Consider the following 24,120-nt stretch of genomic DNA (forward strand, 5'->3'; position numbering starts at 1 on the left):
TTCTTACTTCTTTAATATTCTTTCGGTCATATCTGGTTTACGCTGTTTCCTCACCAAAAGAAGAGAGATGCTAAGACGAGAATATCAGTGACGGCAAATATAATTTTGATGACGTATATCCACGAGGAAAGCCCAGATAACGTCCGCGTTGACGAATATTAGAGAAATTATTATTTTAAAATTAGTGATTTTAGGAACCATAATAGCGAGATGAATGAATATATATATATATATATGTGTGTGTGTGTGTGTGTGTGTGTGTGTGTATGTGTGTGTATGCCAATGCGTATGTATTTCTTCAGGTACATACATACATACATACATACATACATACATACATACATACATACATACATACATACATACATACATACATATTCATTATGCAAAGGAGCATAAAATATTCAAGTCACGGCCATCAAAAACTAACGAGTTCTTTTTTGAGATATCGGGCTCACAGACACACAGACACACTGACACACATACAGACAGACATCGCTGCAACATTAGCTTACGTGTGTGAATACGTGAGCTTAAAAGTGCTAAAGTAGAAAACATCGGAAAATATCCATTTTAAGCTTGATTTGTATGAGCCATAAACTAATAGTGATTCCGTTCAGAACAAAGAGAGCACATCTCTAGGATGCCATCGTATAAATCCCTATGTTGCTTCTTACTTCCCTCCCAATAAAAATGTCTCTAAAGCAGCTGATTACTGTGACGTGACGTAGCGTGGTCGAGTGGTCGTTTGATCAAAATATATCCGGTACGTATATTGTTCGTGGTGGTCGGTGCTATTCCGATTGCTCGTGTACGGGGCCGGTAATAACGCACATACAGGCGAGATGATTCGGTTACTTTAATCATGATACTTGCACATGATTACAATATCCAGGAAGGTCGGCTGTCTACAAGAACGTGGTCCACCATAGTCAACCGACTGAGCTTCTCACTGAAGCTAGTACGCCAAAATCTCATGGCGTCTACATCTCTGTACAGGAATGCGTCAAGAATTACCTCTCTGTCTAGAAAGTGTACAACTTAAATCGTCTCTTAATCTGCAAATTGTCATGCCTTTGGTATGCATCTATAATTAACAAAAGCGAAGGACAGGAAGATTGCTCCCATCTAACTAGAAGGTTAACAGGATGGAAGTATCTCTCAACGCCGAGCATGGCTGAAACTATCTGTCCTTATAGCGTCCGGTCAATGTTAATGACTTAAGCAGCTTTCAAATTAGCCCCTACAAGTGGTAGATAAGCAAAGAATTGTAGAGATTTGAGAGTCCTAAAGTATGTCCCTGAGGCACATCATAACTGAAATGTAAAATTTAACGCGATTTACATTGTAAATGAAGTCAATGTGAAATTCTAATGGCAAACGATTTAGCCAATGTACATAAGTGAAAATGTCGAAATTCAGTGTGTCACAACTGCCCTTATTTTGCCCGCGGCACACTTTTCTCATTCATCAATGATAGGCTAAAATAATGACCACTATACTAGGACTCTTGTGGAATATGAAGTCACAGTGTGACCCTACCATAACATGTCTAAGCTTATATATTTTACAATCATTGCAAGTACGAACAAGTGCAAAGCCACCCCTTCATATTGAAAGTGAAATTGTCTATTTGATAATATACAAATTTTCATGCTAATAGTCACATCTGTTTTGTGTGAAAAGAACTTCTTCGACTCAGATTCAAGTAGTGGCATTGGATTAAAAGAGATACGTGCACGAAGGTAAGCTTCGTTCTCACGAAGTCATAAACAACTCTGACCCAGCCTCTATGTGACAAATAAAAGGTCAACTAAGCTTTGCCAGGGACCTAAAAAAAAACTTCCAATAGACCACATCCCCATATGCATACCGCACACGTAAACAAGTAGTTCTCTTTGCGGTTCCTCGTAGAGGAAAGGATAATATTTGTCGTGTTCAACCTGTTTTCGATGGCTAAGATGGAATAACGTTCATGGAAATAGGTTTGGAGGATAACTAATAGGTTTCCTGTAGCCACAAAGAGGTGAGTACGTTTGGAAACGGTCAATATGCTTTACGTTATAACAGCACGCTCAAGTGACATCACGTGACGTGAACTCTTTTGGAGGGAGTATTAATGTAGTTATCGTTTTAACGTAGTAGTACTTGAACTAGACTATTGTGAGTCATATCAATCTTACAGGTTTTGCATACTTAAATGTGCCCTATACCTTAAGCAAATCCACTATCATTTACACAAACTTAGTGTGCAATTTGCGTCAATTCCCGCCAGAGAAGAGGGTCGAGTGAACTGAAGTCATGCTGCTTGTCGGACAGTTGTGCATGTTCAACCTAGTTCATAAACATTTAATGCCATTTGTTGTTCCCATATGCCTCTAAAAGCTCTCTCCAGTGAATTTAGGCATGCTCAAAAGGCAGTCACAGTGAAACACGCCGCCTGGCGGCTGAGGACAGCGTGTTTGCGAGGCGACAATCTGACTTTTTTCGGCCATACTCGTGTCAGACTTAATAACTAATCGCTTCTCTTTCCCGGACAATTGGTTACTTGTAGCCCTGTCAATTATGAGGGGCGATGTAGAAAATTAACAACCATTATCAGATTATTTATTAACCAGCGACGAATTTCTTATTTGCTCTCAAAAACATCGCATTGCCTAAATTAAGTGTGCATACCATAGCAGTTGTGAGCCCCCTTTTCAACAATCACGGCATTTTATTGTCATGATTTAATTACCATATCGTTTTCACGCGCTTGTAATTTCATAATTTACGCTGAACGACTGTAATGAGGCTTGAGTCACACATCATGGTTAACAGGAAAGTGGACTACAGCCTAGCTTACGAAGACTGACTGAGTGTTTCCCATTAGCAGTGCAGAGTAATATTTAATTAAACCCTTTCTTTACTTCATGTAGAATAAAAATGATACTCCATTCAAAAACATTCGTTTAAGATGTTAGGTTGACACATACATAAGTGCATAGTACTAAAACATAAGTATCACATTGTACAGTAACCTTCTAAAAATGTTTCTTACGTGTTCCAGTACAAGGGAACTTATATATCGTCCATTTTGCAAGTAAGACACTGAAATTTGTTGTAATGTACAAAATTCTCATGGAATATTTTTAGCACACTAACTTGTAATTTGATATCATACAAAACTTTGAACACCTGTATATGTTCTACTGTTTCCTCATACTTCTTTTGAAACATTAAAAAACCGGTGGAGTTGTACCATCATAATTACTGTTACGACAAAAATGGTAGAGCCAGTAATTGCTGAAAAAAACAAAATTTATTAACTAATAACTAATACTAGGGGTTCATAAGGTCTAAATCGATAAAAAATTCTCGGTACCTTAAATACTATTTGACTCCTAAGTGAGATAAAATATTCTCAGGCAGTTGACCATATTTTCAATATGGCAGATTTCTACAGGAAAAACACACAAGATTACGGAAGCTTTTTTGACTTTACAGGAATGCCATACCAGGAATGCCTAAAATGTTGAAAAGATGCACGAGTTATTTCATGAAAAAATATATTTTCCCCGAAAACGCTTACAATTGTATAGAAATATTTATGAAATCAGTATCTCAAACATTTGCTGTGGTGAAAAGTCAAGTTTACCCACAATGATCTCAGTATCCTGCAATTTTTGTCCCCTTAGAATTATATGACTGTCACAGTGAAATGATAATAGTACAAAGCTGAGGCAAAGTTCATAAATTCCAAATTCTTATGGTGGAAAGTTTGCATGTGGCCAACAGGTTACCTAATCCATTAAATAAAAATATATTTTAATGCATGAAAATGTGCAAAACATAACTTACTGTACAACAGCACAAATACAACTTCAGATCTTGTAAAACTATTGGCAAAATATTATGCTCATATGCATGAAACATTAACATTATGCCTATATGATACCGATTGAAATTCATCACCGTAGGACCGTTTTTCAACGTTGTGAATATTTTAGCGTATAAAAATGATCCCTGTCAGGTTATTATGATCATGAGAAAACATTTTGTACAAACACGTTCCCTATAAGAAAGTGTTGCGATTCAGACACATAAACTGTAAAGATAACACGTTGAAATCACCCACTCTGAAGTTAATGAGCTGTAACATTACTCTTCGTACTTTGTGACATAAATATATAACTATTTTCACAGTCTTTCCATACCAGAAAGAAGACAGAGAATACAATGCATACTTTATAATATGGAAAGACCAATGTACATGTACATGAACTGAAAATTTTAGTATCGAATGGAAATGGTAACAAATATACAGAATATTGAAGTTCATTGACCTTTACAGTAAAGAAAATAAAGTTTATTAAAGTTTATTGAACTTTACAGTAAAATGCACCTCCGAGTCGGGGACGGATCTTTGGACTCTCAGCAGTTTACAATACCCTTCAGTCTTCCACTTGTGTCGACTCATTGTGAAGATGGTGCAACTTAAGTTTTTACAGTCATCTTTGTAAAAGTCGAAAATTTACGTTTTTCCACAGAGTTCAAGGGGAGTTAAGGCAAGGCTATATTTTGTCTCTATATTTCTTCCTTTCGGTTCAGTTTACTCATAAGGAAAAACCATTTTTTCTTTCACAAATCAAGCGATTTTGTAGACAAGGGGAGCCATGCGATGGCGAAGTAGCAGTGAATTGAGAGCCATAATGAAGTGAAAACGCTATATACTATTACTGAATGACCACTATGAAATTATTGTCTGATTTCAGTTTCATAGGAAAAAAAAGATGGAGACCATATCGTGTAATATTATTAACTCAAGAAAGAACGAGCGATTCTCTTAACGGCTGGGGTCCCCTGTTCGTAAATTTTACTGCTGCAATGATACGTTTGTGCAAGCGATCAGACACGTAACACAGCCTAGCGCAAAGGTGAATTGTAAACAGTGCAGGCTATATCAGTGCTTCGAGCAGATAATGTGGCGCTTTAACCTCAACCACTTACCTTCCCCCTTTTAAAATAAATTCGCTTGACAAATGAATGGCAAAAATGACCTTTCCTCCGAGTGGCTCTGAGACTGAACTGCACGGAAGATAGTATACAAAATCAATCTTTAATACTAGGGATAATGATCATTTTGAATTTTGAATATCCAGGAAGGATGGGACTAAAGTTTCAATCTTGCAATTTTGAGGCACGTATTGCAATGGTGGCACTGGCATTAAGTTGGTTGTATTTTGTGAATATCTTACTTTCCTATAAGGTGCATATGTTGTAATTACTTCCTGTAGTAATTACTTCTAGTGCCTCACTCAGCAGGATTGACATTTTGAAGTTGTGCGGTCTGATGATGATTTATCATCGGTTGCGCCTCTTCTTGATTTCCTGTAAAAAATATATGCACATTTAGGTAGTGTGCCACCGACAGAAATGCCCTGCATATTAATTTAATAATTAAAAAAGTCGTAAAGCTTTAGTAAACCGACTTCAAGCAATTTTGCAAAAGTACTTACCGAAGTTATGGTAGTCTCTTGTTCCACGGATACGGTGTTGGGTTCGCGCCTGGGTTCGTGGTTCTGCAATTAACAACGAAAAATAATGTCAGTTATCGATGAACAGAACCTTTGAAATGGTATATGTATAATGATACCCAGTGCGACAACGACACGTTGACAGAGATGGCGACGGCGAAGCTAACGACGATGGCGACGTCACAACGATGATGATTTGCGTGGTAGTTGTGGCAATGATGATTATTATGGTGATTGTGCTCATGACAGTGACATAAAATGAATGCGGTGATGGCAAAGATGTGGTTGATTAAGTGGCAGCACACACTCTTTTTCATTCATGCTTAAATTCGCACTATCAGTGTTTTGCCTAACCATGTAGGCCTATATACTTTATTACCAACTGGATGCTAGTTTAAAGGTTTGATTTTTCAAAGACCTATTCGCAACAAATACTTTTAGTAAATACATGTATTTCGGCGATATTTCATGTTTTGGTAAAGTTTAAATCATGATTTGTCTTCTGATTTTCGGAGTTCAACATTTTTGTTTATATTCACGTTCACGATTTACGACTGACTTCGTCATTATGTTAGTAACGCATTATTAAAAGGACCAACTGTCCAGACGGACAATTAAACTATAAAAATGCACATTGAAATAGATCTGGAACCAAAATATACAAAACATAAAAAAAAAACTAGAGAAAAATGTCATATAACATAAAAGCAGAAATTCGCATTAACGAACGTTAACAAACAAAAGCTGGCAATATCCTCAATTCGCTTGCCAGAACAAAACCGCTTATAGATCAAGAAGTGCCCTGAAAGCATTTGAAAAGCTTGAGGTTGAAAATTGTTGTTAACTTGTACAGTCTTATCTTTCACTGAGCGATAAGCCAGTCTGAGGGAATCAATTGAAATTAACCCATGGGCAGGATGGGTGCTATCGTCAGAAGTAAGTTTTGCTCTGCCAACCACCCGTTGGTGGCAAATCATCTCAAAGATATCTGTGCCAATTATCTTTGACGGTGTTTTCACAATTTTGTTTAGTTTCTTTTTTTCCGCGAAAGAGCACCAATTTAATATCAACCTTTTCAGCTGCCTCAATAAAGTAGAGGAACTGCTGAGCCTTTTGCAAATGAATGTGTGCGGCATATTTGTTCCAAGTAGTTCCGAGAAACTTAAAACAATTTACGATTTCAACAAGTCTGCCAGGGGTTCTTGGTCCGGTTTCCTTTTATGGGAGTTAATGATAATTCATTTTGACTTCCAGACATATGATGGGATTTCAGATCAGAAAACGATGATTATATTTGCGACACAATTGTTTTAATGTTAGTTCACGATGATGGCCATGTATAGTGTGATTTATGTTTTCTTACTATCACCTTTAATACGTTCCACCTCTTTCTGCACCATTGATAACTGTTCTGCCAGTTTACCATTGTCTTTCTGGAGTTGCTGTATCCCCTTTATTACATAAAATACGGCAGTGAGCATCAGCACTGTTCCTCCGAGTTGAATTATATCAAATGTCAATAACACTAATGTCTCTACTGATGTAAATCCCGACGAGCCTGAAACATAGCAGACAGAATAGTAATCGAATGTTACCACAAAATGTAACCGTAGTGTGAATTTATTTCGTTTGTGATGTACTACTACTAGTGTTGGCTGGTACATAAATTAATGCTTGGTCTTTAATTAGTTCCTTCAAACGCACTTGACTGTTATAATGTAGATTTCAGAAGTAATCATGCTACAAGGTCATTATGAAAATACCGAAAAAGATGCACAAGGACATCGGCGCAGTGTATCGGCGCCAATGTCCGAGTGAATTATTTAGAATGTATTCATGATAACCTTATTATTATACATCTTACATTCGTGATTTAGACATATTACCAGTATTGACCTTTTCAAGCAATGTCAACAATTCTGCTTCCGATTTATAGTGCTAGTGTGAAACGCTATATTGGATGTGCTTCTGGATTGCCTTCCGTTATACTACACATACAGAGGGCGAGACATTCTGGCACTCGTCCGATTGGTTCCTTGAAACCATTCAACAGTGAACGCGCAGATACAGGGGTCGGCGCTAGGCGGTAAATGTTACGGGTACTTGAGTATTACGTGACGGAATGGGTGATCCGTACGGCTTTTTTGCGCACACAAAATTCTATTGTTATCGATGGTAGATGTATAATAATGTCTTATGTTACATGTAAAGTCGAACACTTCTTCTGCGCGGCGCAGTAAAAAGAAACGAGAAAATATTGCGAAACATTACCCTCACAGAATGTGAAAATTTCCGATTAATCATTTGTATGTTCTTTTCAAAGATTGATTGAATGATCTAACGTCGCGCACAGTGGTAGTGATCAACTCACCGGTGTCAACATGGTTCTGTATGGTTGATGCTGTAGGGAGTGTTGATTCTAGGTCTGTCTTCACGGAAGTAAGACATTTGTATTGAGGATAAATTCCTGGTCCTTGATTGATGCAATCGTCAGGCCGACAATTACCACAACCTACAACATTCCCATTTACTCCCATCGCGAGTTGGTCACCGAAACAATACAATATCAAAATAAAGGAAACCAAAGTACTTGTACCTGTAAGAAAAACAATACAGTCAATTCGTGTCGTCTAAGAAGATGTAGAAATGCCGATTAAAGTATTAGTAAACCTTGACGACGAGGCTTCATGTTTCAACAAGCTACATGTTAATTACATTTTTTCCCTAATACCATAAAATATTGCCAGTAAAACAAGATTGTGAACTCTTAATCTGATGAATTTATTAAGGAAGAACCGCAAAGTATGCACGAGGACATTAGCGCAGCGTATCGCCGAATGCATAGGGAGGGTGATGTCAGAGTGCATCCTTTGCGCTATTTTCGTAATATGAATATTGTCATACATTATACATTCAGGACTAGGATATCGAACAGGATGAGTTGTGACCAGTTTTTCTCCCCATCTGTGGTCTAGGTATGGAACGCTATCATTGAATCTCTGCGGCCGGGCGTTTAGAAACGGTCAATGTTACGGAACGCCTCTTTCTGTATATCAAATCTAGTGTTTTCGGTGGAAGATGAATAATAATGATAAGAATTTTAAGGTGTTGTTTCCAAAACATACAAACCATTGGATTTTGTAAAAAAACTCGCCCTGTTTCAAACAGCATAATGAAGAGTTTTTAAGGTTAAAGGCATGGTTCATATTTTGCGGTTCAATTTGCAATCCATCTTGTGGCGGGCTATTTCAAGGCAGTAGAACTAGCACAGTAAACTATGTGACTTACGAACTCCACAAGCATGAGATACTTAATCTTAACACAGTAAATAACAACCCTGACAGAAAGAAGTCTTCTGTGCGATGTATTTATTTTATAATTGCATAATGGATTAGATAGGATTTTTTAGTACTAGTATTTTATTCTCACTTTTCATAAACTGCAATACATAGAATATAGAACAGTGCCTTTCATGATAAAAACTGGCTGTAGAATTTGACAAGTCCACGCTTGACGTAACAGAAATTAATATCACAATGCTAGGTATCTGCTGTGTTGGATTGTCTCGAGACCCAATGGTAATACAGCTTGTTTGAAAAGACCCAATGCTTATCAAGGTATCAAAAAGTCTGAATAATAACCCTTGACTATGTAAATTGTATTTAGTGGTACGGTCAAAAGCCATCATGGCCTCTTCGAATGACAACGGTCGTTGAGAGTGCATATTAAATCCCCAAGCCTATTCTATATCATCTTGTATGTCAGATGAAATATTTTCATTTCATTCGTATAGCTTGTAAGGTAGATAGATACTTGTCTCCGATAATTGATCGGGACTTTCAACTCTTGAGGTTATTATCGTTCTTTCAACTGTAATAGTTTTGCATTCTGTACACTCACGGTCACGGTTGTTTTGTCTCAGGATCTCAAGAGAGTTTTCTCTCACGGACCGAGATCAAAGGAACCTGGTAAATTTTCTAAGCGTGCGCATGCGCTGTTATGATATGAAGTTTTTTCGCAGTTGAGCGACATAATGGAAAATCCAATCCATAGAGATAGAGTGTGGAAATCTATTTTTTTTTACATTCTCGTGAGTGTTCGAGTGAATGTAAGTTAAAGCAAAAGTACACACAAAGTTCAAATCCATCGATCATTCTCTTCTACGTGGGAACAAAAAGCGCCCCCAACGATTTTATCGCTGATTTAAAAGTAGAGGAACTGTACTTTTCATGCAACAACACTTTGCATATTCTCAATTTTTGCCGCTATCGTCGGGTTGCTTGGCTAAAGAATATAACTCAGCTTATCTTACAGCTGACTTCATATAATGTTGAACCATTTCCTGTTAGTAGTGACCCGAATACCTGCGTGGGTATACATTGTTGTGTTGTCAAACAAAGATATTTGGCCTGTCCAATTGCGCGGCAAATTGCAAGTGCGACCTTTAGGTAGATAAGAGTGATGTACATTGATGGAGCAACCTACATTTATTTTGACTGGCAGGAACGTATACATGTAAACCTTTCCAGTAGACAGGAATATCGATCAGCTTTCATATTTTTAGAGAATGCTAACGATAAGCAATATGTAAGAAAACATTCAAAGACAGTATTCCGACCACACCCATAAAAATGGACGAGCTCGAAATGAATATAAAATGTCAGGCCCCAAGTCCACCTCTTGGACATGCCACAGGAGGCTAGTACAATCGGTAGAGGAATTTTAATGGCCGTATGCACTTCATGAAACGTCTTATCGCAGGACGAATATTACTATTTGACAGTTCTTGTATGTCAACAAGCTAAATACTTGCTATTAAAATTTTGAATAAAATATAGGTTAACGGTAATGATATAGTTTAAATCGAGAACTTTTTGTGGAGAGGGGGATAGTAAATACCTACCTCGAAACAATTCAAATCCGTTGCGTGAAATTGACATGTTGGACAGTTAAATAATTGTGATCCGTGAAGGTAATTTTGCTCAGAAGACTGCAGTCTATCGTTACAGTGCGCCACAGGCCTACACGTGCGTTGAAAGAGTACTGGCCAATGTCGCTTGCAATGGAAAGCACGAGGAGCGGAAGTGAAAAAGCACTTGACGAACCTTCGACCAATGAGAGCAAGTTTCAATGTACCGGAAGTCTTGTGCAATCAGTATTGCAAGAAGGGGATGCCCCTGTACTCCTGGACATTACCTTAGAGATGGCCCAGTAGCTATAGATATAAGGAGGGGTGGTAAAAAGGAGGAAATTCAGAGTAAAAAGTTAGGAAACAATTTTTCAGACTACTGTGCAAAATAAAAAAAATCAGAACGCAAATGTTTAAAAAAATATTACAAAATTATTTAAATTCTTGAATTTTTTGAGATATTACCAGCAGCAGGAAGCAGCTATCTGTATTGAATATACCCCTTAAACTGGAAGTTGCGATTATCTCATCTTTGTATGAATTTTGTGTCTCTAATAACTTGAAAATGTAAAAATTATAAAGTCAGTTTTCTATTTGTTCCTACATACAACATTTTGAATGCAGCAGGTAAACCAGGTAAACCACTAAGACAAGATCTAGTATGGTTATCAAGACAGAAAGTAATATTTTGCTCTTAAGATCTAGGTGTACAGATCCAGGCCAATTAAGCGGTTCATTCACTTTTCACAATATTTTCTTGCAACAATGAAGGCATAAATGGGTAAACAAGTAGTATATGTCAATAATGATGAAACAACAAATCAAAAGGCATTTCAGTTCATTTCGTTCTCAAAAATATAATTTTACAATACAATATGTTACATGCCATCTATCCAGCGAAACACAGCACAAAAACACATTAAAGGATTTAACTTCAGGTTTGTGTATAGCAGATACGGATGAATCTGCAAGACTAATCAAAGTAAATGGCAAAAACAAAAAGATCAACCATTCGTCTGTGTGCGGCAAGTACTGAAGGACAATTTTGTGAAATAGCAATCAAACATTCATGAACAGTTTTTACAGAGCCAATTACCTGATAAGGTCATAAAAATAGAATATTGCACACTATCTACACAACTACATGAAGACATCATTGACCTCTATGGGAATATTTTAAAATTACCGAAAAAAGCGTGTATTCGATTGATTATTTTCATGATATCGGACTTTAGTATAATACGGTCTGTATAGTCGGTGAATAACAACACGATTGCTCTGTTTTGTTTTGTTTTTGTATTAGCTGATTAATTGTCTTATTATTCGAGAATATGCTTAAAAATTGCAGACGTGCTGTTTGGTTGAACTTGATGGGCCTTATCGTGATAAGATCATGTTCTGCCATATAGCAATAGTTTCAGTAATGAATATGATAAAAAATTGCAGCTTTCAGATTTCGAATACTGTACGCACTGTGTAAATTATGCTGGCAGTTTTCTTCTACCTTTCACCTCTTTCCACTGCTTCACTGCCTCTGCTCTTCCATGGGAACTCGACCTTGAGGAGTGTCAACCTTAGCGCCATTTATTGTCACGCGGAGGAGGACCTGTTAAATATACGGTGACCAAGAGCAGCTGCTAATAATCGGGATGCAGTAAATGAAAATATTAGTGCCACACAAACACAATTAGAAGCCCTCCGTCTCAAACAACAAATTCCCTGAAACTTTGTGATTACTGTGAGTAGTAACAGTGGCAGTAACATTTGGGGTGAGGTTAAAGATTGTTAGGACATGGTACAGTAGTTTGTTGGTGTTAAACTATTCTATAACAAAAGCCAAACAGACTTGTAACTTGTGGTAATTTGGTCTATCAGTTTGATCCTCAGGTACATTGTGCATTCTCATTACCAGAGCAGAAATTCCCCATGAGTCTCAGTAAAATTTACACTCAGATGTCACCAGATAACTCCGTTTCCACTTGTAAATTTCAATTTTCGCCTTGCGTGAGGAGGGACACCCTCCTCTCCCCCCCCCCTCGTTCGCTGCGCTCACTCCGCTGGTTGCTCGCTCGCTGCGCTCGCTCGTAGCAATACTTACCTACTTTTAAAACAGATGACAGCAAGGACAACACTGCATTATCATGTGCATTTCAGCACAACAATGAATGACTCTATTGTGATGGTTTGAAAGAGCTACAGGGGCGAGGACCGTCAAAATTTAAAGATAAACGAATGGATATCACTTGTCAACTTTACTTTTTGTAATGATAAAATAGGTAGGAAGGACTCGGCGGATTACGGTTGTCAAAACACTCAAACACTCATCCCCCCACTCTGGGAAAACCTTGAAAATGTACATGTAACTATATAGCCGAAATGAATTCCTAGCTGTCACCCTTTTTGTTTTGATAACATACTGCAAGATGATCTGCAACGCTTATAGCAATACTATCAGCTAATCACTTAGCCATATGTATGTTTGGGTCATGGTGTACACTCTTTAATTATTTATTGATATGGATGTAACGAATGAAAAGTCCTCTAAATAGACTTTGGACCCACTGTACTACTCACTATCAGAAATCCGGTGTTAAACCACTTTTTTGTTCTATTTTATAATTTTACTATTCATAGATTCATTTTATATTTTTTTTGAGTGGGAGTTTCAATGTGTTGTCACGACCATGTTTTCCAGACACTGCGTATGCAGAGCTTACCCCACATCACTGTTCTCAGAATCCAGCTCATTTTCAACTACACCAGTAACATTAATTTCATATGTGTCTCTTCCTTCAAACTCTACAACATATTCTTCAGGCAGATCATATTCTTCCTCCTCTTCTAAAGTTATGTCTATTTCATCATCCTCACTGTCTACATTCATTTCCTCTAACAATAACTCATCTGTGGCTTCTAATGTGTGTATATCTTTGTCTTTAGTTATGCTAGCACCGTATTTAAACAGTTTCTACAAGTACATCCAGGCCCAGACAAGTGGTTAGTTTTTGACACCTACAGCGTTTTGTTTCACAACCTGTTTTATAAGCACAACCTTTTGTAAATTGATTGACATAAACCTGTACACAGCAGAAACATTTTCATCGCTGCCAAGCACACACGTCTGTCATTTCACTCCACAGTTTTGAAATAATACAAGAGCAAAGCCAGTGATGGCGCAGTACTGATGCATTTTTGAATGCACTCTTCTTCATTTCTTATTCTTGGCTGTATTCCATTAATATTTCTAATTGTTTCTATCCATATAACGTGTAACTCCCGGGGGAGGGGGTCATATTTCAGGGTTTTAAAAATCCCCTGGACCAGAATATTGCTCAACAAATTATTAGTTGTGTCTCTCAGAGTAGCGTGTACCAATCAGATGGGGGAAAGAAAGAAGGGTAGAATCATAATTTGTGGGAGCCAAATTACTCTCATAACAGCTTTTTTTCTACAGATAAAAGTTGCATGCTTGAAGAATGCATTAACGAAAACAGCTTTGCCGTAGCCGACAAAATCAAAAAAAGAAATTTAGTCAAAACCTGAATAGATTAAAACTGATCGAATCATGCAATTTGTTTGTCGATTGGGGGAGCATTAGCCAGATCTGGGTCTCTCAGAATACAATGGCGGAATTTGTTAAGGGTCTAGAGATGAAAGATCACCGGAGTTGGCTTCTAACATAATGAAAATGTCCTTTCCCATAAAATAGTCATGTTCAGAGACAGTTAATTCATCTGTTGAAAAATACGGCAAACCTACATGGTACGCATCCTTGTCAGGTGAAGAAATAAGAATTTTACTGTAGCTGCATTTGGCAATATGCAGCCAGATACAGGTATCCGTTTTTTCATGGTTACCATAGTATGCCTTATTTCCCATCAAGGCAGAGTCATGAGAAATACAGAATGCCTTCCCTCTGTCCTCTCCATCAAATCCACCAGATGTTACAAACTCTTTTCCAGTACCAAGATGTGATATTATTATTTTTTGGAAGGGTATTGCTAAGAATATTGATAAGTAATCTCTTAATAACTCTAATAGTGATAAACTCCATCCTTTTTTCTTTCGGTATTTTGGACTCAGGGATCAAGCTATCTCATGTTTTGCTTTTATTGTTGCAACCTCTATCCCTACGAGTTCTATCTATCTGCTTTTGGACGGGCTAATCCCAAAACGGGGCATTGGGCAGCTGAAATAATCATGAAAGTTTTTATGATGGCTTCTGATAGGAAAAGTATTAATTATGATCATGCCCTCCAACACCACCGAATCAGGCACCAAAGTAAGGAGTAAATTTTCAACCACAATACATTCTTTGTAATATCTTGACGAAAATACCTTTTTTGCATTTGATTTCGTAGATTCGTGGTACACTGAGCCGTCTGCATGGCAAATTGCCCTGGGAAGGGGAATAAATTGTTTGAAAGATGATATTGGTGTACCTGTCTTGATAGAGAAAGCAATTTGTTTTTGAGACACTTGTCAACTAATTTTTATCTTTATCATTTGTGCGGATTTTTTCTTCACAGCTTTGACTCCTGTAAATATTTTAAGCTTTCCCATTCTAAAAGGAGCAGCCGTGCCCGGTATACTTAGAAGCCTGCATGCAATGTAATTTTCACATTCATTTCTCAAGTCTTGTAGAAGTTACATAGGCCCTTATAAACTGAGCCAGGCAATCTCACCTGAAAAGATTTGACTGAGCCTCTTTCATAGTCGTCGGAGACTACGAATATACACCACTCTCTGATGTTATTGAGGTACTTTATGAAGAGCAACTCGTCGAGTTCCCTTGTATGTTTTTTTTTTGCGATCACTTTGTACAGCAGAAGTTTTAGTTTGTTTTTGGTCCATGTGAATTAGACTGACAAGCGGCCCTATGTGAAAGGTATACAGTAATATTATCCAGAAGTTCTGGTGATGGCTTGAATACTAAGTGTTTCACATTTAAGTTTTTTTTTATTCATGGGCTTCATCTAGGGCAAGTTGCCTCCAACTTAGGTCAATAAATGGGGCTGTAAATCTACCACTTACTTAATGCCCTAATATAGACTCTGGTATTTCCAAAAGATCTTTGAAGTGTTAGGGACAAGTCTCAGGTGTGCGCGGAAAATAGGTGCTATTGTTTTATTGCTGCAACCCGCAAACTCCAGTTTCCACGGCGGAATGCCAAGTGATATACGCAAAACAATCTCTATGTATAAAGTTACACGAGAATTTGAAACTGTCATCTTTTTTACTACATTTAAATTCCTAATTCAAGATCAAGGCCATGAAGATTGCAGCTTACATCCTCTTGAATGCGTTTAGTTTGTTCTAATCTGCTAACATTGGACAGGCTATCGATGATGCTTTCAGAACTTCCTTCATAATTGACTGACAACCGATTTCACATTTCCAAGTATCTGAAAGTGCTTCCCTGTATTTAAAGAATTCTTCTATTTGCAGTCTATGGTGAGCTTCCCAAGTCTGTATGATGAACCCTAGAAATCTTTCGAACTTCTGGCATTTCTGAAGTCATGTCAGCAAACCTTCCTCCTTGAATGTTTCTGTTTGCAATCCAGCATCCATATAAACTTTGAATAACACTAGTAGATTGAGTGTTTTTCAGCAGGTGCCAGTCACCTGGAAAACAGTCAACCGCCATAAGCCATTACTGTATTCTCTTTTTAACTGTTAAGGGGGAATCATATGTCTTCCCATCACCAGCAATGATTAGATTTTTCAGTCGTTTGCCAATGTTGAAAACTAAATATACTACATGTTTTACAGTTTCCAGACTATCACTAGGCTCATTGAGGACGCCAAGGTACTTGACCTTTGCCTTTCCAATTGTTGGTTAATGGGTGCTCAGAAAGCATGTTTCGGAGGTTGGGTACTAGACAAGTATATTTAAGACATGTGAAGGATGCCTTTGAAAGCAATATGTAAATGTTTTTGTCGGTATTTCAAGAGCTTTTGGTTTATCATCAGCACGTTTGAAGTCAAGAAGAGCATGATTTGATCGTGATGGAAATTAACATGAACCAACATCTGGCAAAAATATTGACTGTCATCAATCGTTGCTTTGAAAAACTGCAAGTTCATATAGTGATGTACAAACTGTTAAATCAATGTTACACCAGAGAAAGATTTGTCTCTACATTCAAACGCCTTTTTGGCAGGTATCGCAAGCTGGTAGATAAATACAGCATTTCTCTTCGACAAATGATCGCTGATGGCATCAGTGACATTGGACCTTAGTTGGTGACCACTACCTATTTCAGTAACAGATATATATATAATGGCGGGTGCCACATGTGGGGCAGGATGCGCTTACTATGTTCGAAACACCTGACATAACTTCTTTGCCTTTTGCCCAGAGGTCCATATATCTTTCATTCATGAATTTGACTTTGAAGTGTGTACCGATGCTTTACTGTCTGTTCTGTGCTGTTTTGTGTCTGTATTTATAACTAGTCTAATAATAATCGCAATCATACCAATCCATAATCCAATAACACTAGGTCAGAATTTGTAAGACAATAGTTGTAAACATAGACACAAAACAACATAGAACAGACAGTAAATAGACGGTACACAAACAAAGTCAAATTCATGAAAGAAAGATATGGATTACGGATATATGGATTACGGATAGGTATGATTGCGATTATTTTGATACATGTTTTCTCCTCTTTTGTGCAGGAGAACTGATTTGTCATAAGTACTGAAACTAGTATATGCATCTTGAAATATACGTTCTCTATACATTTCGATCATGGACTGCTTATCAAGCTCAGATTTCATTAAGCGAACACTTTCTTTAAACGAAGTAGGTCAAATTAGCAATAGCATCGACGAATAAGATAAAGTTGTTTTACATCATTAAAGGTTGATTCAAATTCACTTTGTAGTTTTCCTGTTCCTGTATACATGTACACCTTCACTGGGCATTTTACAATACAGAATAAACATAAAAATTCAGTATAATCTCCAGGTGTTCCCGATGTGTCCAGTTTTTCAGCAGCCATGTGCACCAAGGTCAACAAAATTCTTAGATAAGAGGAAATTCCAGGGCTGTTTATCCAGGGAATTGTTTCTTCAAAACACGTGCCTTTACCTGTGGGATTCATCCTTTGCTAATACTGGAGCAATACATTATCGTAAATTGCAAGCTATAGAAGTTTCCATTTCAGGGAGTGAAATATCAATCTGTATGCCATCTTTCACATTTCCCGAGTATTACTAGAAGGAGCTCTATTGGCTGTAATGCAGCAAAAAATCGTTAGAAAGCAAAGCTGAAGGTGATTTTAGCAGGTTTGCTCTCCAACAAATAAATTTCATAATTGTTTCTATGTTTAAGAGTATCAAGGTTGTATATCGTTCACACTTCCTGCCTCTAGCTATTGTAGCTCTTTATGTAAACATGGTAAATACCAAGGGTGGAATATTTGTAATCCGGGGGGAAGGGGGTCTTGAAGATTTTCAAAAAAAAAGATTCCCATCAAATGTCAATATAAAACCAGCAAGAGAGGTCTTGACGAAAAGAAAAGGTTGGAGAGTGGGGAAAAATAATGTACAAAGGATCAGGATAAAAAAATAATTCCACTTCCTCAATCTTCTAGACACTCGGGATATCAAATGTTCCACTCCTGATGCCTATGTGCACACAATTGACAGTGCAATGCATCTTAGTTAAAGATGTCAAATTTGGTCAGGATTTTGATGGAATGGTCAAGTTCACCACAGTAAAATTATTATGTCATTCTCAATGCCATCTTCCTTGTGTAGCTGGTTTTGTAAGTTGTTCTAAAAGTGTCTGCACTAGTTGTACTGGAAGAAAACAACGTTTACTTTTCCCTGTAGGGTTTCTGAGGTAACGGTTGTATGTTGAAATCTGCCCATGTATCTGTGTATGGGCAAGATCGATACATTGGTTTCATGTTATGTATTTCACTCAATGTCATCTATTGTTCATGAAAAATCAAGAAAATTCTGCTGTGCGCCTGCAAAAAATGATACATTTGTGAAGAAATACTCTGCCTTGCGAGTTGATTGTCTTAAGATTATCCCATATTACTAGAAAGAGGACAAGAAATAATCAAATTGATTTAACATATTCACCCTGAGTGCCTGTATATTTCACTATTTTATCATTACATCCAGCTGTTTATCTTTATCACTCTCCATGGGCCACGAGACACTGGTGGGGGCAATGTCATAACTGTGCCAGGTTGTGTATATCAGTCTGTCTGTATAGCCATCCATCAGCCATTCTTTCTGTAGCCTAAGTTTGTAGTGCTCATAACCGAATAATTTCCACATTAATTGAGGCAAGCTTCGAGATATTGAATGCTTTGATGGTTATCTATAATAGAGTGAAATCTTGTAGATGTTGATACAAGAATAAAAAGAAATATGACTTTTTCATTATTGCAATATTCCTATTGATAAGAGAATGATTACTTTGTATGTGGTATATATGTTTGGAGGGAAAGTGTATACCATATTTTGGTTGAAAAGTATAAAATTGTTAGATATGTTATTTTGAGTTTCTTTTCTGATTTTTGGTAAAAAAGAGTCTTGTGTTAAAGAGTCACATGTCAGATACCAGGTATTAAATTTTGATTTAAGTTCTTAAGTATCATCTGATTTCTATTTGTCAAAATATTGATGAAATGGATGAAATTGGAAGACAGACGTTTTTATTGTTAATATTTAACCAGTGCAACTGACACACTGTTTTACCAAAACGTAGCATGGAAATATCTGTACGTTATGATAAAAAGACGTTTTAGGGCACAGGTCTAGTAATTTGGGCCAAGTTATGCCCGTTTTATTTAAAAGCAATGCCAAATATAATATTCTTGAAGTCCCTGGTCCAATTGCAAAAAAATGAGAATTGCTGCTCATTTTACCTGCGTATTTGTGGAAGATAAATATTTGTTCAAATGAGAGGGTTTTGGAATGTGTCAAAATAGAGAACAACAATTTGACAGAGCTGGAGACTCGGGACCTTATTACTTGACCTCTTCGTTCACACCCATAAATCAAACTACTGCATCTAGACTCTGGTGGCCTGAGGTGGCATGTACTGCATGTGACAAACAGAAAGTGCGGGGGTTTTGACTTCCCTTGAAATTGTGCAGGTTTGACCGACTTTGTGAACAGAAGAGCTCAACTTTCCCTCCCAGTCTGTCAGTCCCTGTGAAATGATAACCTTCAGAAGGATTACAGAACACTGGCGAAGGCCACCGTGACATTGGACCTCTCAACAAACGTGCATGCAACAAACGACCCATGATGACAAGTTTTAACACCGAATCTACATGCAAGTTCAGTAAAATACCTAAGTCACACACAATCCCATTTGTTGCTCTGTACGCAAAATGGATTTGGCAATAATACCTCGTCCCAGTCTTCACATAGGTACTAATGCGAACTTAATTTGACCCCAAAACAATCGTGATCTACGGGGGCCGTCATAATTTACGTTTCCGGCCTGAAGAGTGAAAAGGTGTAAGGTCACTGAAAAATCGAAATTCTACAGAGCAGTTACTATTACAATAATTGTTGTAGGATGCAGTAGGGGCTACTAGAAATATTCTTCACTCACAACGGTATCTTGCAAAACTTCGCTGCAAAAATGACCTCCCTTGTAATTAATCAAAAATTATATATCTGATCAGATTACAGCGACCTGATACGGATTTTACAACAAAATTGATTTACGTCAATTTTATTGATTGGCTGGTTGTATGGGGACTAGGAGCATATACACAACGTCACATTGCTCTATTTGTTTCTAGTCGAACTAAGAACAATCAGTTGAAGGGAAGTGGTCGCCGGAACTACGCATTTGCAACTTTCTTGTTTACAAGCACTGTACTTCATGCACTATATATAGATGAATCATGTCAAAAAAGCTGCAACATTTAAATTTTACGACGTACATCAAGACAAACATGTTTTAACTTTCATCAATCGCCAACGTAGTTTGAATACAGTATTTATATTGGTCGCGAGGGTCCCTAGCGACCTTTGAGCGCCTTTCCGACGACCAACGCCCTTTATTGTCTGCAATTGAAATTGCATTTTTAATTTGAATGCACCATATACGTGTATTATTATGCATTAACTGCCTGTATGCAACTATGGCCAAATCAATCATAAGACTGACTTAAAAATAGTTGAAATCTGTATCCCACGAACAACATTAATAAAACAAAAGAAGTTATAACTTGGGATCGCCATTACTAACAACCTTGACTGATCCGATCATATGTCTGTCATTGAAAATAAAAATCAATTCTAAATTGTTTGTTTTAGGACGCATCAGAAATTTTCTTCAACCGCACTAATTACCATGCAAAACTGATGTTTACTACTGATGACTGTCTCTATGCCTTCGAGCATCTGCAAAAACGTGCAATGAGACTCATTCTTGACACTGTTCCACCTCTTTCCACTCATCAGATGTATGCACAACGTCTTTGGTTACCGTAGACTGAGCGGTCGCTCGAGGGCGCTCTCTACGCTCCCCGGGCTCTCCAGAGGAGGGGAGCGAGCGTCCCCGAGCGACGGCTCTTTCAGTCTATGGCTACTAGTGAATTTAAAGCTCTGTCTCACCCGTTCCACACATACTAACAAAGCAACTCAAACTTAACCCCCGATTACGTAAATGATATATTAATTCCCTCATTCTCTCTAGATCACAGCCATCCTTCATCCAGGACCTCATAGAAGATTCCGGAGCATGTGTAATACTTTATCAAAACTCTTTATCTGTTATCTGTTGCAGATGTGCATGAGTATAACAATTTCCTTAAAATCATCAGAGCTTCGGAGTCATTGATTGCTTTAAGGGATCTTGTTAAACCTGTCTATCTTCTGTTTACTTATCTGTTACTTTGACCAAGTTTTCTTGTCTTGTCCTTCTGTCTTTGGTGTGTCCTTATTATTGTATTCGACAACTGTGAGAAGAGGTATCGCACCTATGGAATCGTCGAGTTTAAATGAAGATCAAAAATGACTTATAATAATAAATTGAATTATAATAGAGGATAGACCAGATGCTGAAGAGAGGAAATGAATGGCCTCAAGTTCTTTGCACATTTTTTATAGTATGACAGAATACAGAGGCGGTGCTTCGACTTGTATAGTGGTCATTCAGTATATTTTTAATGATGCTACTGTCCTCAGGATGAAAAAGTAAACATCAAAATATTCAATTGACCATGATACTGATAAGGTTAATATGTTAATATGACAACAAAACTGCTACAACATATATGTTTATCACAGTTTTTTAGATTTATGAGATCTGACATATCAAATCATATCATATTATATCAAATCATATCACATCATGTCAAAGTATCACCTTTGAGGTGAAAGTGAAAGGAAAAAACTTAAATGTTTGCTCAAACGTTCCTCAAGGAAACTGTCAATCATTATCTCACCAAATCAAGAATAAAAATCAGGGGTCACCTTGCAAAGTTTGGAACAAGATAAAACAAGTTACCTAACAATTACCATGTTTTAAATTCAGTATGGCTCCCATCCATTGTTTAGCCTGCGGTGAAAATTATTTTCAATTTTTAAATAACTATGACAGCGGTAACTTACTTACTCCGAGCGCCTCAAATGAGCCTCGACCAGTGGTAGACCTTGGAAAAGTATTTTGAATAATTGAGAGTCTTAATATCTGTCCCCAGAGTACATTCTACCTTAAGAACATGTCAGACAAGACAGTTTCTAACTGAAGAATGGAAACTTGCCACATCTTATCGGTTGCCCTGATCACTAAGATCGCGAAGTTTCAGTGTTGAGAAGTGGCAGAGTCTTTCAGTGTAAATGTGACAATATGTTATATATTTATTATGTGAAAACTATTCTAGCTGGCATACGTGAGCGGTATAGGATATCATTTTCTTTCACAAGATATGAGAAACCTTTCTCATGATTATGTCAGAAGCTAATGTGACAACCGTGGACCCACACATTTGTACGCCCTCAACGCTGAGAATTGAATTGCAAAAGGAACCCAACACCCCACAAGTATTGACGAAAGATATAAAAAGAGAAAAATATAAGAACAAATTTGTAGTGGTCAGCAATTAATCTTACTCTCAAAATAATCATCATAAATAAATTACATTCTGAAATTCTTGGATTATAGGATCTGTCAACCATTAACACTACATCTATGCAATGAGTCGATTTTGTCAGCGAAACAATATCGAATTATAGCAACGTGATTCGATTGCCTTCATTGATATTATATGGCGCACCGTAATAGCACGCTGCGGTTCCGGATATCAATGGTTGTATAGCGAAATGTCCCGATGAGTGAAGAAAACGTTATGGAAAAGGTGCACTTTATCCAATTTTGCACTGCTCTACCAAAACTACAACACTGAATACCTGCGTTCCTTGCAGCAAGCTGTCGTTCATATTTGTCTCTTGTTCGGGGCTTTATTTGCCATATATTTTTGTGATAAAATTTGAACGTAAGCGAGCTTGGGTTAACATGTGCCAGAAAATACATCCACCTGAATTGGAAAGTAAAACGGCGGCATTATAATATGTGTGGCGTTTTTTATGATCATGGGGTTTTTTTAGCGGACAATAACTTAAGAAGACGCATTTCTTTTAGCTGATTATCAGAAATAAGAATTTATACACAACTTGAAATATTTGCTAATTAATTTCCACCAGATATCCATTCTATTGAAAAGACAAGAGCATTCTAGATATGATAAAATGCTCATGGGAGACATGCACCATTCACGTGCCAAGGATATGATTTATGCCTCTCAGTTTTACAGTAGTTCACCATCTCTCAGAATTTCAGGTTAACCCGCCACATAGATGAGCTTGTATTAAATTGTTTTCTGAAGAAGGACTGGGCTATTCAGCCATACTTCATAGCTGTCTTTCTTTACTCATGTTTGAAATGGGCAGTACATGTCAGGGTGTGATTTGTTAAAATGACCTCGACAAACTACTTTTATATTTATAACTGTCTACCCCTGTTCACCAATTGCAGTTTATCTTAATGATGTTCTAATTTTTGTTTTCTTTCAGAATGAAAACAAGGAAATGCAGCTGTGTCATTTTGAACGGAATACGGGACAATGTAGGGACTCAAGTGTATCCGAGGGATGTCTAATGTGCTGCACGACACAGGCAATCTATCTGATTAAAAAGACCAGGATAGAACTCCAGATCTTGACAAAACGGGTCAGATTTTGTGAAAATGTTTTCGGCCATATTTTTCGCATATTATTTGCATTTGACAATTCATACCGATTTTATTTTCCTGAATCCACATGCTTTTCCTCACTTTTCAGTCATGTAATTATTTTACAATAGTGGAAACTGTAAATAAAAAATGAATGCTGTCATTATATTCCGATTATCTGATCGTCGCTCAAGGAATTTACATAATTAGAATAAACACGATTGGAACTAATTTGGGATAATTGGATGGTGAAGTAATGTCGATTTAATCTGCAAATGTAAGCTCATCCACTCTTCTTTTCAAGTTAATATACTTGTTTTTATGAGTACTTAGTAAAATTGCAACATACAGCTATAGGGCACCTAATACTTTTGATAAATTAGAAAAATGTGAAGATCCAATTATTCCAAATTAGTTCAAATCGTGTTAGTAGAAGAAAACGAAAGCGTTCGTGAAACCTTTAAAGG

At 37.2% G+C, this 24,120-nt stretch overlaps 1 protein-coding gene and 1 long non-coding RNA gene across 2 annotated transcripts; one reads left to right on the forward strand and one right to left on the reverse strand.

The window, feature by feature from the left end:
• The first annotated feature begins 1,830 nt into the window (after positions 1-1,830).
• Positions 1,831-23,821, forward strand: LOC139143971 (uncharacterized). Its single transcript, XR_011554700.1, has 2 exons — positions 1,831-2,026; positions 23,497-23,821. It is a non-coding gene; the product is annotated as an uncharacterized lncRNA (long non-coding RNA).
• Positions 3,283-10,718, reverse strand: LOC139143970 (uncharacterized). The gene is made up of 5 exons (XM_070714598.1): positions 10,420-10,718; positions 7,888-8,112; positions 6,886-7,074; positions 5,499-5,561; positions 3,283-5,370 (listed from the first exon to the last, which is right to left on the reverse strand). Exons 1-5 carry the CDS (start codon positions 10,454-10,456, stop codon positions 5,294-5,296), a joined length of 591 nt encoding a protein of 196 aa, XP_070570699.1. The 5' UTR covers positions 10,457-10,718; the 3' UTR covers positions 3,283-5,293.
• Positions 23,822-24,120: the final 299 nt, after the last annotated feature.

The sequence above is a fragment of the Ptychodera flava genome, chromosome 11, assembly GCF_041260155.1.
Source record: "Ptychodera flava strain L36383 chromosome 11, AS_Pfla_20210202, whole genome shotgun sequence".
Lineage (NCBI taxonomy): Eukaryota > Metazoa > Hemichordata > Enteropneusta > Ptychoderidae > Ptychodera > Ptychodera flava.

Coding starts and splice junctions, on each gene's coding strand:
- LOC139143970 (XM_070714598.1), bottom strand. CDS start 10,456: ATGTCAATTTCACGCAACGGATTTGAATTGTTTCGAG. Junction 5,562..6,885: donor AGAGGTGGAACGTATTAAAG/GTGATAGTAAGA, acceptor TGTTAATTGCAG/AACCACGAACCCAGGCGCGA. Junction 5,371..5,498: donor AAGAGACTACCATAACTTCG/GTAAGTACTTTT, acceptor TATTTTTTACAG/GAAATCAAGAAGAGGCGCAA.